Raw genomic sequence first — 15,605 nt, forward strand, 5'->3', positions numbered from 1 at the left:
AAAACCATGTACAGTTGTCACAAGACTTCCCTATTTTTAAATTCCCAGGTCCTTAGCAATAAAAGCCAAATTCTATTTGTTGTCTTCATTACTTGTTGCACACTAACATTTTAAGTACAATGCACAAGAAAATCCAGATGCACTTGTTTGGAGTCTCACTTCATTTAAATTATAATCTACCTTTTGATTCTTACGACCAAAATGCGTGACTTCACACTTTCATGCATTAAATTCCAGTTGCCAAGTTTTTGCCCACTTGTTCACCCTTCAAATCCCTTTTGCAGATTAGAGTCATCGAGTCATAGAGATGGAAACAGACCCTTCGGTCCAACTTGTCCAAGCCGACCAGATGTCCCAACCCCATCCAGTCCCACTTGCCAGCACCCGGCCCATATCCCTCCAAACCCTACCTATTCATATACCCATCCAGATGCCTTTTAAATGTTGTAATTGTACCAACCTCCACCACTTCCTCTGGCAACTCATTCCATACAGGCACCACCCTCTGCGTTAAAAAGTTGCCCTTTGGGTACCTTTTAAATCTTTCCCCTCTCACTCTAAACCTATGTCCTCTAGTTCTGGACTCCCCCACCCCAGACATCGAAGGGTCTGTTTCCATGCTGTACATCTCTATTGATCCTATCCATGCCCCTAATGATTTTATAAACCTCTATAAAGTCACCCCTCAGCCTCCGGTGCTCCAGGGAAAACAGCCCCAGCCTGTTCAGCCTCTCCCTAGAGCTCAAATCCTCCAACCCTGGCAACATTCTTGAAAATCTTTTCTGAGCCCTTTCAAGTGTCACAGCATCCTTCCGATAGGAAGGAGACCAGAATTGCCATATTCCAAAAGTGGCCTAACTAATGTCCTGTACAGCCACAACATGACCTCCCAACTCCTGGACTCAATGCTCTGACCATTAAAGGAAAGCATACCAAATGCCTTCTTCACTATTCTATCTACCTGCAACTCTACTTTCAAGGAGCTATGAACCTGCACTCCAAGGTCTCCTTGTTCAGCAACACTCCCTAGGACCTTACCTTATAAGTGTATAAGTCCTGCTGAGATTTGCTTTCCCAAAATGCAACACTCGCATTTATCTAAATTAACCACCATCTGCCCCTCCTCAGCCCATTGGCCCATCTGGTTAAGATCCCGTTGTAATCTGAGGTAACCTTCTTCGCTGTCCACTACACCTCCAATTTTGGTGTCATCTGCAAACTTACTAACTGTACCTCTTATGCTCACATCCAAATCATTTATGTAAATGATGAAAAGAAGTGGACCCAGCACCGATCCTTGTGGCACTCCACTGGTCACAGGCCTGCAGTCTGAAAAACAACCCTCCACCACCACTCCCTGTCTTCCACGTTTGAACTACTTCTGTATCCAAATGGCTAGTTCTCCCTGTATTCCATGAGATCTAACCTTGCTAATAGATCTCGTATACCACTCTGCCCTCATCAATCCTCTTCGTTACTTCTTCAAAAAACTCAGTCAAGTTTGTGAGACATGATGTCCCACACACAAAGCCATGTTGACTATCCCTAAACAGTCCTTGCCTTTCCAAATTCTTGGAAATCCTGTCCCTCATGATTCCCTCCAACAATTTGTCTACCACTGACGTTAGGCTCACTGGTCTGTAGTTCCCTGGCTTGTCCTTACCACCTTTCTTAAATAGTGGCACCACGTTAGCCAACCTCCAGTCTTCCGGCACTTCAACTGTGACTAGCAATGATACAAGTATCTCAGCAAGAGGCCCAGCAATCACTTCCCTAGCTTCCCACAGAGTTCCAGGGGAAACCTGATCAGTTCCTGGGGATTTATCCACTTTTAAGTGTTTCAAGACATCCAGCACTTCCTCCTTTGTGATATGGACATTTTTTCAAGGCTTTTTAAAAAAATATATTAGATTCCCTACAGTGTGGAAACAGGTTCTTCGGCCCAACAAGTCCACACCGACCTTTGAAGAGTAACCCACCCAATTTCCCATTGACTAATGCACCTAACACAATGGGCAATTTAGCATGGCCAGTTCACCTGACCTGCAAATCTTTGGACAGTAGGAGGAAACCGGAGCACCTGGAGGAAACCCACGCAGACATGGGGAGAATGTGCAAACTCCACACAGACAGTCGCCCGAGGCTGGAATCGAACCTAGGACCCTGGTGCTGTGAGGCAGCAGTGCTAACCACTGAGCCACCTTGCCGCCAAAATACATTTTCAAATGTATTTTGGAAATCTCAGGTTTTTCAGGCTCCACATGGGATACTGTTTCCTCAATAAAGTTAAGGGTCAAGAAAATTGGTCAAACAGAAGCATTCTCTTCTGATTCCATTTTTGTATTTTGTCAGCAAATATGGCAGTGTTACACTCTGCCTCCTCCAGGTAATTCATAAAGATGGTAAATAATTGACATCCTGCTTCTGATTCACGAGTTACACCTTTCCAACCTAAAAAAGACCCATTAATCTCAACTCTATGTCTTCTGTATATTAACAAATCCTCAATCCATGCTAATATATTACCCACAATACTGTGAGCTCCCATTATTCACAATAATCATTTATGTGGTAACTTATCAAATGCCTTCTGGAAACCCAAATGCAATACATCTATCAGTTCACTTTCATCAACTCTGCCTATTGTATCCTCAAAGAACTGTGGCAAATTTGACAACATGATTTCCCTTCACAAAATGATATTGGCTCTGTTTCATTTTGTTAAACTTTTCTAACTAACTTGCTATTTCTTTCTAGGTAATGGATTCTAACATTTCCCAATGACAGATGGTCAGACTAACTGGCTTATAGTTGCCTGCTTTTTCTCAGCCTCCCTGATGCAGGAGCCCCCCAAAAAAGTTGTTGATCTTTCAAAAGATTTTTTGCCAATTTACTTCCATATAATTTCTTTCCCTTTATATTAGTTTTTCGATCATCTGCAGCTGGTTCCTAAATGAAATGCCAATTCACCACTGCACTGATAGCACAGTACTGTTAATAAATATGCCCATGTGCTTTTTGCATGTTTTTCTAGAACTTTGAATACCCTTGAGTGTTGATTTCTGTGTCCTGGTCACACTGCAAGTATGTCTCTATAATTGCGATCAAATTATATTCATTTATTTCTATTTGTCCAATAAACTCTTCTAGTTATGAAACCATGCATGCAGATAAAAACGCTTAAGTTTTGATTCGTTTTGTGAATACTTCTTTTCTGGTTCAAGCATCTACAGGACTTTGTTGTTTATATTTTCTGCCCCTCCCTGTCACACTTTTGCCTCTTTGTCATTTCTGCATCTCTCCTCTCTCTTGTTTCTTTTTGATTTTTCAATCTTCCCTTAAATTGACTCCCTCCCACCCCAGTAATTAACTATCTCCAAACCTAGTTATATGATTCACTGGGATACCAAACCTAATGTGCTTTTAGTGAAGCCCAATCAAAAGATCCGCTCTCTGTTTCTCGAGTACTGGTACCAATTGGAACCTATTTCTCCCACACCAATCTTTCAGCCATTTATTTACCTTTCTAATCTGACTTACCCTCTGCCAATTTGCACATGGCTTATTACCTTTGAGATTCTGCTTTTTTTAATTTAGCCTTAAGCTGCTCATAATCTGTCAGCAGAACCTCTTTCCTAATCCTACCTATGTCATTGGTACTTACATAGACCATGACACCTGGATCCTTCTCCTCCCATTCCAAGTTCCTCTCCAGTCCAGAAGGGATGTCCTGAACCCAGGTAGGCAACAAAGTCTTTGGGATACTCTGTCTTTGCTACAGAGGACAGCAACTTTTGTCCGAATTATGCCACACCCATTAACCGATACATTTCCCTTTCCATTGCACTCTATCTTGGTGCTTTGGTCAGATTTTCCATCCTCCTTGCAGCCTGTGCCTTAGTCCACACCACGAACAAGAACTGGCTAAGAACTACTAACTGTACATCCCAATATCTGCCTTACTGCAGTCACACTCTACTGTCTCTGACCATTGACAGCCCTGATGTAATTAATCTCAGGGCAGTGACTGTCTCCAGAGACCCACTGTTCAGGTCACCTTTCCCCTCCCTGATATGTCACAGTGTCCACAGCTCAGACTCTAGCTCAGCAACTCTGAGCCAACATTCTTTGTGTAGTCACTGCTTGCTGCAAACATGTAATTTGGCTGTTTAATATTTGAAAAGTGAACTTCCTAACTGTACTCTGCAGCTGTAATCATACCTAATGATTTAAACAACTTGTTCAATTGAAAAGACACAAAAGCGATACCTCTGTTTTTTTTTAGATTAGATTACTTACAGTTTGGAAACAGGCCCTTCGGCCCAACAAGTCCACACCGACCCGCCGAAGCGCAACCCACCCATACCCCTACATTTACCCCTTACCTAACACTACGGGCAATTTAGCATGGCCAATTCACCTGACCTGCACATCTTTGGACTGTGGGAGGAAACCGGAGCACCCGGAGGAAACCCACGCAGACACGGGGAGAACATGCAAACTCCACACAGTCAGTCGCCTGAGGCGGGAATTGAACCCGGGTCTCAGGTGCTGTGAGGCAGCAGTGCTAACCACTGTGCCACTGTGCCACCGTGCCGCCCACTGCAATCACCTAATTTCCTGTGATGTTATACTTCAGCTATGACAAAGTTAAAAATCACACAACACCAGGTTATAGTCCAACAGGTTTATTTGGAAGCACGAGCTTTCGAAGCACTGCTTCTTCACCACCTGGTGATGGATCAGCACTCTGAAAGTTAGTGCTTCCAAATAAACCTGTTGGATTATAACCAGGTGTTGTGTGATTTTTAATTTTGTCCACCCCAGTCCAACACCGGCATCTCCAATTCAGGTATGAGATAAGTTGAAGAAGCTATTTGCTTCTGCTTTATTTTAATTCCTGCTGTTGCTTCCCTTCACAGTCTGCTTCACTGTGGTGCTTACTCACTGCACACTCCTCCCAGTCCACTTCCCTGCTACTGCACATTCCTGCCAGTCATGTTTTATTTACTCTGAGCTCTGAACTAAACTTGAACTAAACAGTTCCAATAGGTCATAACTGGTATCTAATTTAGTCTGACTGTATGATCAACTGGTATCTGATCTGGTCTGACTGACCAGTCAAATTTCTTAATTGAGTTTCTACCTTGGAAGCAGGATCCTATTTTTGTGACAACCTTGATTAGATTAGATTCCCTACAGAGCTGAAACAGGCCATTTGGCCCAACAAGTCCACACCGATCCTCCGAAGAGTACACACCCAAACTCATTTCCCTACATTTACCCCTGACTAATGTACCTAACACTATGGGCAATTTAGCATGGTCAATTCACATGACCTGCACATCTTTGGATTGTGGGAGGTAACTGGAACACCCGGAGAAAACCCACACAGACATGGAGAGAATGTGCAAATTCCACACAGACAGTGTCCCGAGGCGGGAAATGACCCCGGGTGCCTGGTTCTGTGAGGCAGCAGTGCTAACTACTGAGCCACCATGCCCTCACCTGACTCTGTTTATTAAGATGCACTTCATCTGTTCTAAGTCAGGCTCTTGATCGATGGTCACTCCTAACTTGTTCTGCTTGATATCTAATCCTCTATATTTAAAGGCCCTTGAAGTTTTACTCCCAATCTTAAACTCCTTTTTATTGTATATATCTCACATTTTCACAACCTCGTCCTAAGAAATTATCAGTGTGGGTTGTAATGATGTCTGATGCTTTCCTCTCATGATACCAACCAAACATTACTTTTAACTGTATACAGCCCACTTCAAAGGACAGATCTAACTTCATGGATCATTCAACCCATAAATACACTTGTTTAATTTAGACCATTTCCCTTCTGTAGTGATTGGAACCAGATAGATCTTATTGACGTCGAGTTCCTTGATTGGGATGGTTAACCTATATCAATAGGGGAGCCACGACTGACAGATATAAACAGGGAATTTAGAATCTCCTCACTTCAGGGATTGTCTCTGAACTGGCTGGCTACAGCCAGTGTACTCCGCTGGGTGACTTAGTGATTGGATAGTGGCCTCTGTGCAATTATTTTACCTTCTGTCTCCAACTTCTTTAACTGGCTTCAAAAACATCTCCATTTGAAAGATTTCCCCTTGCAAAAATAGTGCTTTTATATTATTTGCAGGAATATTTTGTGAAGACTGAAAAAAAATCTTCAGACTTGCTTTTCTTACTGTATGGGAATTGACTCTAATAATTTGAACACCAAGTTTCTCTCAGAAATCACTAATCTGCCTTTGCCCTTTTGTGTACTGTCAGGAAGCACTTTTTGTTGGTGCATATCCGTCTGTGTGATAACCCTGCCTGCCCTGCACTTCAGTGTATAGACCAAGTTCCTTCACACTTTCCAACTCTTTGTTTGATATCCTTTGTCAACTTAGCTTCTATGTTGTTAGAAGCAACTAAACCACAATAATAAGGGCTTCTATTTCTTGTGGTATTCCTGACCTGTATTTGATCTTATGAAACTACAACCTCTAATTGTCTGCCTATTTTGTTCTAGACTACGTCAAGATCTGCCCATCCTACGATGTGAGTTCCTTTTACCAGTCTGTGGTATTTTCCTAGGCCAACTCCACTTTCAGAATTCGTCCTATGAATCCTGGCTTTCCATACTTTTACACCATTAATCCAATCTATAGATCGTGCCTCCTATCCTTCACTTTCTACATTTAGCCAATCTTTGTATTTGCCGATGGCTTTCCCTGTCCTCTCTGAAATGGTGACAGTCTCCATTCACCAGCCCCTTCTGGAATTAATCTATCAAATGTTAGCAGTTGTCCAGTGGAACAAATAGCCTTAATGTGTTCTTCAATATCACTATATCCATTTTTAATCTGTCAGAATCTACTCCTTGTCATTGTCCAACAAATGTGTAAGCAAATTCCAAGATGCCTCATCACTATTACTCGTTGGGCTCTGCAAATGCTCAATCAGTGCCAATTAACTTTGAGGAATGTACTCCAACAGTTTGATTGCCATCTTATAAAATTATTGCTTTTCCAACACTATCTCAAAGGTGGCCCAAACGTTTCAGCTGTCACCGCCCTTGTCTTTTGTAATGTACCTATGACCCCTGGATTAATTTATTTGAAAAAGCTTTTTAGTTTTGATGACTTTCCATGATGCTGGAAAGCTTGCCAAATTTTCTGAAACCTCAGACTTCATGAAAGCCCTTCTCCCTGCATGAAAAGCATTCAGGTGCTCATACAAAGTGGAGCACATTATAATCCCTTCCCACGCTGAGGGATGATCATTTATTACTGAAGGAATTTTTTGGATTTTGCACAAAAACAAATTGATATGGATAATAGCCCTCAAATATTTGCAGTGAGTTATTTGCATGGACTACCCATGCCAGGACAGATGTTAGTTGAGTACTTGTTTGCTAAGGTTTTATGAAGCATCTCTATTATTGCATGATTCTTTGTATAAACTCCATTACTAAAGAGGCTTTCTGCTGCTGTATTCATTATGACAATGTTCATATTTTCACATATCATTGGCAAATTCCTCGTCCTGTTAGTTTAGAATTTAACTGGGTCCTTATGCAATTCTTCAGCATCTTGTCCACAATCATCTTTTTCTTTGCAAGTTATAGTTATAGACTGACTAAATGTTGTTGCCAAAATCTCATTGCCGTGCAGATGAAAATATTTGTATCCTTTATCCCATATCTTAAAGTGCATTGCTAAAACATAATTAAAATCTCTTGCTAACGGTAGATTCACTACCAAGCGTGATAGTGTCTTTCCTTTTTTTTTACGTGTTTCTTATGTATTATTCCTCTATCTATAAGTTTGATATACTCCTTGTCCCTTACTGCTGCATCATTCAATAGGACTGTTTGACCTGTGAAAATCTGTAGGGGCAAACTGCTGATGTAGTACTGAAGCAATTAGCTTTGGCTTCTATATCCCTTGATGTAATACTATAAGATTTTTATTACATACGTTGGGTATCATTAAAGGGAGACAGTAATGTGATAAATTGAAATCTACAGTTTTTACAAAAACAGTTGTCTTGCCATGTTCCATATCTAGTTTGGTTTGAGCCTTTTCTAAACAGAATGTTCAAAAGTTAGGGGACTGAAATGATACATCTATGCTGTAAAGAAATTATTTTACATGGAATTGCTACCTTGTTCATTGATTTTAGTGTGTTGTTATCCCTGCACCTGGAGCACATAGAACTCTCTAATTCCTTAACCTTACTTTGGTCCTTGTTATTTAGAGAATCTGGATATTGTGTCAACTAATCCACTCCACACACTGTGTATGCACATCCACTGTTCAACACAGCACAGTTGAATGCATTTGCAACTATTTGTTACTGGACTGAAGCTGTTTGCGACCAGTGCAATTCCTCCTGCCTGATCAGCATCACCCTAACCTCCTTCTGAAACTTCTGTGCTGTCTGTTATTTGGACAATCTTGTTATTCCATTTGGGGCAACTGTATGATGACATTTAGAGTTACAAATGAAACACCTATTGACCATTCCTGAAATTCATTTAACAGTTTCCCAGTTCCTGATGTATCCCATAAATAGCAGAGATGTACCTCATATCACTCCTTTTGGTTATATTTTTTCTTTCTTATTGACAGTTGTGTCCCATATCTGGATGGTTGTGAAATGTCACTGTGATTGAATCCTGCATTCTTTGCGTTATTGCTAAATATCCCAAGGTGCCATAAAAGCTGCTGGCAATTAATTTTCTGAGGAATGTGTTAAAGGCTTCTGACATCTTTTTCAACAGCCTGTTCTTTCTGATAAACTAACTCCATATTATACCAGGATTCTATCCACACATTTAACCCTTAACATTGTCCAAAATTTTAAGGGCAAGCTTTGAGTTGGCAATCTTCTGTAACTTTTGCAAACCTGCAAATAACCTGTGAAATTCCATTATATATTCTTCTATGAAATATCCAGCCTTTTTCTCATCATACCTCATATTCATTTAGTATATTACCTTTCTTCTAAATTTTGTCTATAATTTTAATAGAATTTCAAAACTAACCTATGTCCAATTGGTGATCCTTTAGCTCAGACAGTACTTTAAATATGATCTTACTCCTCGGAGGAAGCGACAGTGTCATGATCACCCTGTTTTTGTTTTCATAGTGAAGATGTTATCTTTGTCTAAATATCCCCTTAATTTTTCTGTTGATCATGAGTTTCAACTTACAAAACATATCCCGACATTTTGTAATTGGTTTTAGCCATTTTTCTCCAAAGTAACTTTGATTACAAACTTCTGTTTGAAATAAACCTTTGTTTCTGAAGTCCATCTTTAGACATACTAAAGATTAACGTGGTGGTAGAGCCAGTAAGGGGTACACATGAAGCAGGTGATGACAACAAAATGACAAAAATACTAATGATTACATTGCCTCAGTGTTTTCAATGGAAACAAACGGTCAGAAGAGGTATATAAAGGATTTGCTAGAAAGAGACATGATGTGAAAACGTTTTGTCTTCACTGGTGAGGTATGAGCATTTGAAACTTGACATTCTTGCATTTGTTCTGATGAGTGTAAGATGCAAGTTTTGGCAACATGATCCTCTCTTCAGCAAGATGCAGATCGCAAATAATATAACGTTTTTAAAATAGAAAGGAAGGCAATCAAAGGTAGAGGAATCAAACTTGGAGGATAAAACTGCCTGCTTAAGATGGATTGCATCATGTGAACAGCATGAAAAAAAACATTTTTCACAGGAATTGGTGCAGGAACCATCTTGTTCACCAGTTACAGTAATGATTTAGCCTCAGGAATCAGAAATACAATGTCAAAATTTGAGAAATGAAAGAAGGATATGTTGATTGAGTTAAGGAGGGGTGGAAGGAAGCTAGCGTGGATATGATAGACTAAATGGCCTCTTTCTTTGCTGTAAATGTTTTGTAACACTTTGTCATTGACATGAGGAGACAGTTAAGATATAGACCAGCCATAATCTAAGAGATTAAAATGGACTCGAGGGAATGACTGACTGTCTGCTGTTCCAATGTTTCATACTTGTCACTGGACTGAAAGCAATAAATCTATTTCTCTCTCCACAGATGCTGAGTTCCTCTGACATTTTCTGTTTTGGTGTTGGATTTCCAACATCTGCAGTTCTCTGTTATAGTTATATCTGTGACATTGATTTCATCAGAATTTATGGCCACAGCAGGACAGATTTTCACGGAATCACCCAATTTTAAGACTTGCACTACATATATTAGAGAAAGGGCAATTTTCATTTTCCTTTACTCAGAAAAGCTGGGCTTGCTATTCATACAGCAAACAGGTTGGGGAGGTTCAAAATTCTGAATAAGAGGGGAGTTGTTTCCACTGGCAGAAGGACACATGTTGGTGAAGGAATTAAAGGATAGTTCTGAAAGGCAGTGCAAACCTGAAAGGATTGTAAAAGGAGATTCAATAGAAACTTGCAAGAAGATCAGAAAATTGCAGGCTGATTGAAACTAATTAGATAAGTTTTGAAGAACCAGCTCAGGCATAGTGAGTTGAATGCCCACCTTCTGCATTGTTCCATTCTTATTGGAATCTATGGAAAACCTTTTCCATTGTAATCTGACTCCCTCTCCTTGTTCTTGTATATTAAACTACTGAGTAATGGTGCTCTGTTAATTGTCATTCAGGGAGTCCAGGTTGCTGTGGAAACCATGTACTTTTACATGCATATTATAGCCTGGAGTGATGAGTTGTGATGGTAGAGACTCCAAATTGCTTCCCATAACATTGCTGACCAGGAATCTCTCCTTTGGTCACTACCTACCATTGGTGTATGTTGAAATGAGTTACAAGTTGACACTCAATCTATTTCCATGTGCAATGAAGGCATTTTCCATGCCCATCGAGTCTGGGATTGGACTTAACCCTGAGTTTCTGTCTCAGAGGCAGGACACCACCCATTGCATCACAAAACCACCAAACTACTGATTGGAGAATCTATATATTTTTGTAGCAAAGTAAATATATCTTATTATCAGGACTATTAAATGATCCACTTTACATTAGCATTGTTCTTTCAGGTCACTATATGTACGTTGATGCTATTTACACCACAAGTTTACATGAAGTGGCTCAGTTAATGTCACCGGTGACAACTTTCGCCCTATTGGGATGCCTGTCCTTCTTCTACCAACTTGAACAGACGCGATCCAACTTATTTGTTGTCTATACCAAGGACAGAATGGGACATTATGAGGAGGTGTGGAGGGCAAATAAGTCTACACACAGTTGGACCCCAGTAAAAGTGAATATTAAAGCAGCGCATCCATTTCAGGTAAATATTTCTATTATGCAATAAGAATTCATAATGACATAGCATATCAAACTATGAAACAGTGGAAGTCGAGAGAAATTTGAGAGTACAGGTTGATTAATCATTAGAATGAAATAAAATTGGTAAGTCAATGGATATTGAAAATAATCCAGGAAAAGCTAATGAAATGCTGGTTTTTATAGCTAGAGAAATTGTATACAAGCAGATAGAAGCTATACTTCCATTTTAGGAAACCCTGGTTAGATCACATCTTCTATATGTAGGCTGTTCTGGATGTCACATCAGGTGAAGGACATGTTGGGCTTGGATGGAGTGCCATGCTGATTTACCAAAATGATACCTGACCACTAAAGATCAAGCTACATTAAGGTATTGAACAACAGTAGCAGCAACAGCTACTCATATTTTGATACTGCCTTCAGCACAATGAAGCATTCCAATGTGCTTCATGTGCGCTTCCTGGAGCACCATGGAACAGAGAATAATCACAACACAAACTGTGGTTCAGCAACCCTCAATTAATCAAAGATTCTACTGGAGGTGAAGTAGAGGTAACTAGATCAAAGTTTAAGGTATTAATGGCACCATACAGTTAGAAATAAAGTATTTCCATTAGTTGGGGAATCTGGGCAAGAGGATAGAGTCTGACATTTAGACCCAGACTTTTCAGGAGTGAAATTAGGAAACAATTTGACATAAGGGTTGGCAGAAAGTTACTTGTAAATAAAAGCTGAGATGAACTTATTTGCTAATTTTAAATCTGAGATTGAAAGATATTTGTTATCCCAAGGTATTAATGGATAGTTGGAAAGGAGTTCAGTTTCATTAAACGATGAACAATCTTAAGGGGTAAAATTGTCTTGTCTTGACCCTATGTTCATGCAATTCCATCTCATCAAATCCTTTCCAAATCTTAAAGACATCTTTTAAAGACACCCAGCCTGCTCAACCTTTTCCATTAAGCATAGAACCTCTCAGTTCAGGCCATATTCTTGTAATTCTTATTTTTTTGTACCTTCATTAATGATTCTGTATCTTTTTAGATAAATGCAGAACAGAGCTGTGCAGAGAGCTCCAAGTGTGGCCTACATGATAATCTGATTTCTTCAGAATTGGCATAAATAAACATGAGAATAACATAAGATGGGTGGCATGGTGGCACAGTGGTTACCACTGCTGCCTCACAGCGCCAGAGACCCGGGTTCAATTCCCGCCTCAGGAGACTGACTGTGTGGAGTTTGTACATTCTCCCCGTGTCTGCGTGGGTTTCCTCCGGGTGCTCCGGTTTCCTCCCACAGTCCAAAGATGTGCAGGTCAGGTGAATTGGCCATGCTAAATTGCCCGTAGTGTTAGGTAAGGGGTAAATGTAGGGGTATGGGTGGGTTGCGCTTCGGCGGGGCGGTGTGGACTTGTTGGGCCGAAGGGCCTGTTTCCACACTGTAAGTAATCTAATCTAATCTAATAAGATATTACAATGGGTTCTATAACAACTATGACTTATTTGTTACATATTTATTGTTCTCTTTTTGACGTGGAACCAGTTTAGGATTTTGCTTTTTTATTTCAAATTTAGGGTCATTGGGATTATTTTTGCATGTTTACTTTCATACCATTTTTTAACAGCGAAAAGGTATTTTAAGTTCCTTCGTTTTCTGCCTTGAAACACTCAACTGGCAAAATGTGATTTTTTTTTCTCTCCGGAATGTGTTGGGATGACTGCAGAGTTGATGCATGAGAGAAGCCATCTGGTGTCTCAGGCAATCGTATATATATTCACATGTCAAGCTTTTCAGCAAAAGAAAATAAAACACTAAGGGAGATATTTAGATCATGAACTCAGTGTTTCCATAATGAGGGATAGATTTTGGATGGGCTGCTTGGAATGACTAAAATGGAAGAATTCAGAAGAGAGCACTTTCCAGAAATGATGGTTACTTATAAAGACTTTTCCATTCAAGCAGAGCTGTTTGTAATGGATACTCTGAAGTGACTGTTTGTTTATGTGAGAATAGAAAGAGCTTCATTTGGGATCATACAATAATATTGAATGGCTGTGCTGATTGAAATCTATCAATTTTGCTTATATGATTGGGCTTTCACCCACATATTCATGTTTCATGGCATTAACTTGTGTTAGTGACTACACTAATGTAATGCCAATGGCAAAGATGGGACCTCCTATCACATGAAATTGTGGAATTTTACTGCATTGGAAGACCCCATTTGTACTTTTCTGGTTGTCTGATGGAATTACATACTTAGTCCTCTTCCCTTATGCATTGCATGTACTTTTTGTTTTGCAAATATTTATTCTGTTCCCTTTTAAAAGCGATTATGTTGAACATTCCATCCTTGCAGAACTCTCCAAGGGCAACTTTTCACACTTATCTTATCAGAACCTCTCATGAGTTTTGAACATTGTTTTTTTCTTCCATCGTCTCATTTTTAAAAAAAGACTTCCACTTATTTAGGACCCCATTCAATAACAAAGCCTTTCTTCTCTTGTCCCACCTTCCTGAATATCTTCTGCACTCTCTCCATGTGCATTGATATCTTGACATCTTTCCTAATTTAAGCTACTCACAATTGGATATAATAGCTCCTGGAGCAGATAGGGAAAGGCAGACATAGAGGTGAGTGGTGACGATATGTTTGAGCATCAGAAAGATGGGAAGATTTGGGACAGAGAATAGTATTGTATCAAAAGGATACAGGAACTGCTGTGCCAAAAACAAGGGAGCCAGTTAGGCTAATTTGAGGGTGGGGGAGGACAGGTGAGAAATCTCAATAAGGGGAGCTGGAGATAACATGGATGAAAAGTTTAGGGAGAGACTCAACATAGAGGGGCAGAGAAGGATTGTGCAGCTGAACAGATAGACTTACATATTTGGGTTGAAGAAATCCATTGATTCCCCAGAAGTTAGTGAAGGTGAGAATGAAATGACCAAAGAAAGGCGTCCTGGAAGAGTGTTACACAACAAAGAGGTCATGGGGTGGCCTGACTTCTCATACACCTGGAACAACTGGAAGTTTTAGCTGAGGGGTATGAGGCACAGTATTACTTGTCATGTGTGACAGAATTGAGAGTGAATGGATGCAATGTCAGATGCATACATAAAAGTTTGCAGCAATCTAACTTAGTTGAAGAATGATAAACAGAGAGATCACTCAAGTCATTGTGCCTATGCTTGCTCTTTTAAAGAGCTTTCCAATTATCTTCATTCCATTGTTGTTTCCCCAGAGCCCTCTGAATGACATGCTTCCAATTTTATCCAATTTATTTATTTATCCAATTTCCTGTTGAAAGTTATCATTGAATCTACTTGCACTTCTTTTTGAGGCAATATGTTCCAGATCATAACAAACTTGTTGTGAGAAAGGGAAAACATTTGTTCTTGTTCTTTTGCCAATTCCCTTAAATCTGTGTCCTTTAACTATCAACCATTCTGTCAAAGGATGCAGTTTCTCCTTTGTCTAAACTGGACAATTTGAACACATCTATCAAATCACCTCTTGACTTTCTCTGCTCCAATGAGAACAATCCCTACTTCTCCACATTCTTCATGGAACTGAAGTCCCTCATCCCTGGTAGTTAAAGGTTACGGAAGAGAGGGTGGTGACTTTTCCTTAAGTGAATTGCAAGAGTGGGTGACATTGATTTGGGGGGAAGAACATAGGAACATTGGAAAAGAAGTAGGCCATTTAGCCTCTCCAAGCCTGCTCTGCCGTTCAATAGATTTATGGCTGGTCTCTTGCCTAATTCCATATGCCTTGATATTCTCCCTTAATAAGAATTTGTCAATCTCAGATTTAAATTTAACAATTGATTTAGCATTGACTACTATTTGAGGAAGAGAGTTCCAAACCTCCACTACTCTTTGCATGCTTTCTTACATCTCTCTTGAATGGCCTGGCCCTAATTCTTAGACTCTGCCCCCGGTTCTAGAATCTTCAACTAATGGAAATAATTTCTCTTTATCTCTCCCGTCTTTCCTTGTCAATGTCCTGAAGACCTCATTTAGATTAGCCCTTAACCTTCTACATTTTAGAGAATAAAGACCCAAATTTGTATAATCTCTTCTCATAACTTAACCCCAGAAGTTCAGTTATCATCCTTGCAAGTCTGCATTGATCTCCCTCCAGGGTCAAAACATCCTTTCTATGATATGGTAACCAAATCTACTCACTGTACTCTCAGTGGGGGTCTCACAAGGGTTTTGTATATCTGCAGCATATCATCTACATCCTTATACTCCAGACTTTTAGATATGAGGACCAGCATT

The 15,605-nt window shown here is 39.9% G+C and overlaps 1 protein-coding gene across 4 annotated transcripts in view; it reads left to right on the top strand.

Moving 5' to 3' along the window:
- Window positions 1-15,605, top strand: part of mamdc2a (MAM domain containing 2a) — a 144,737-nt gene that overhangs the window by 64,048 nt on the left and 65,084 nt on the right. For all 4 annotated transcript variants that reach the window (XM_087995816.1, XM_043716618.2, XM_087995803.1 and 1 more), the window contains one exon: window positions 11,069-11,322. In XM_087995816.1, the coding sequence (XP_087851942.1) occupies window positions 11,069-11,322 (254 nt within the window). The remainder of the gene's footprint in view (window positions 1-11,068; window positions 11,323-15,605) is intronic.

Source organism: Chiloscyllium plagiosum, unplaced genomic scaffold, assembly GCF_037043375.1.
Source record: "Chiloscyllium plagiosum isolate Xiang-an unplaced genomic scaffold, Cpla_swu_hap1 HiC_scaffold_2, whole genome shotgun sequence".
Lineage (NCBI taxonomy): Eukaryota > Metazoa > Chordata > Chondrichthyes > Orectolobiformes > Hemiscylliidae > Chiloscyllium > Chiloscyllium plagiosum.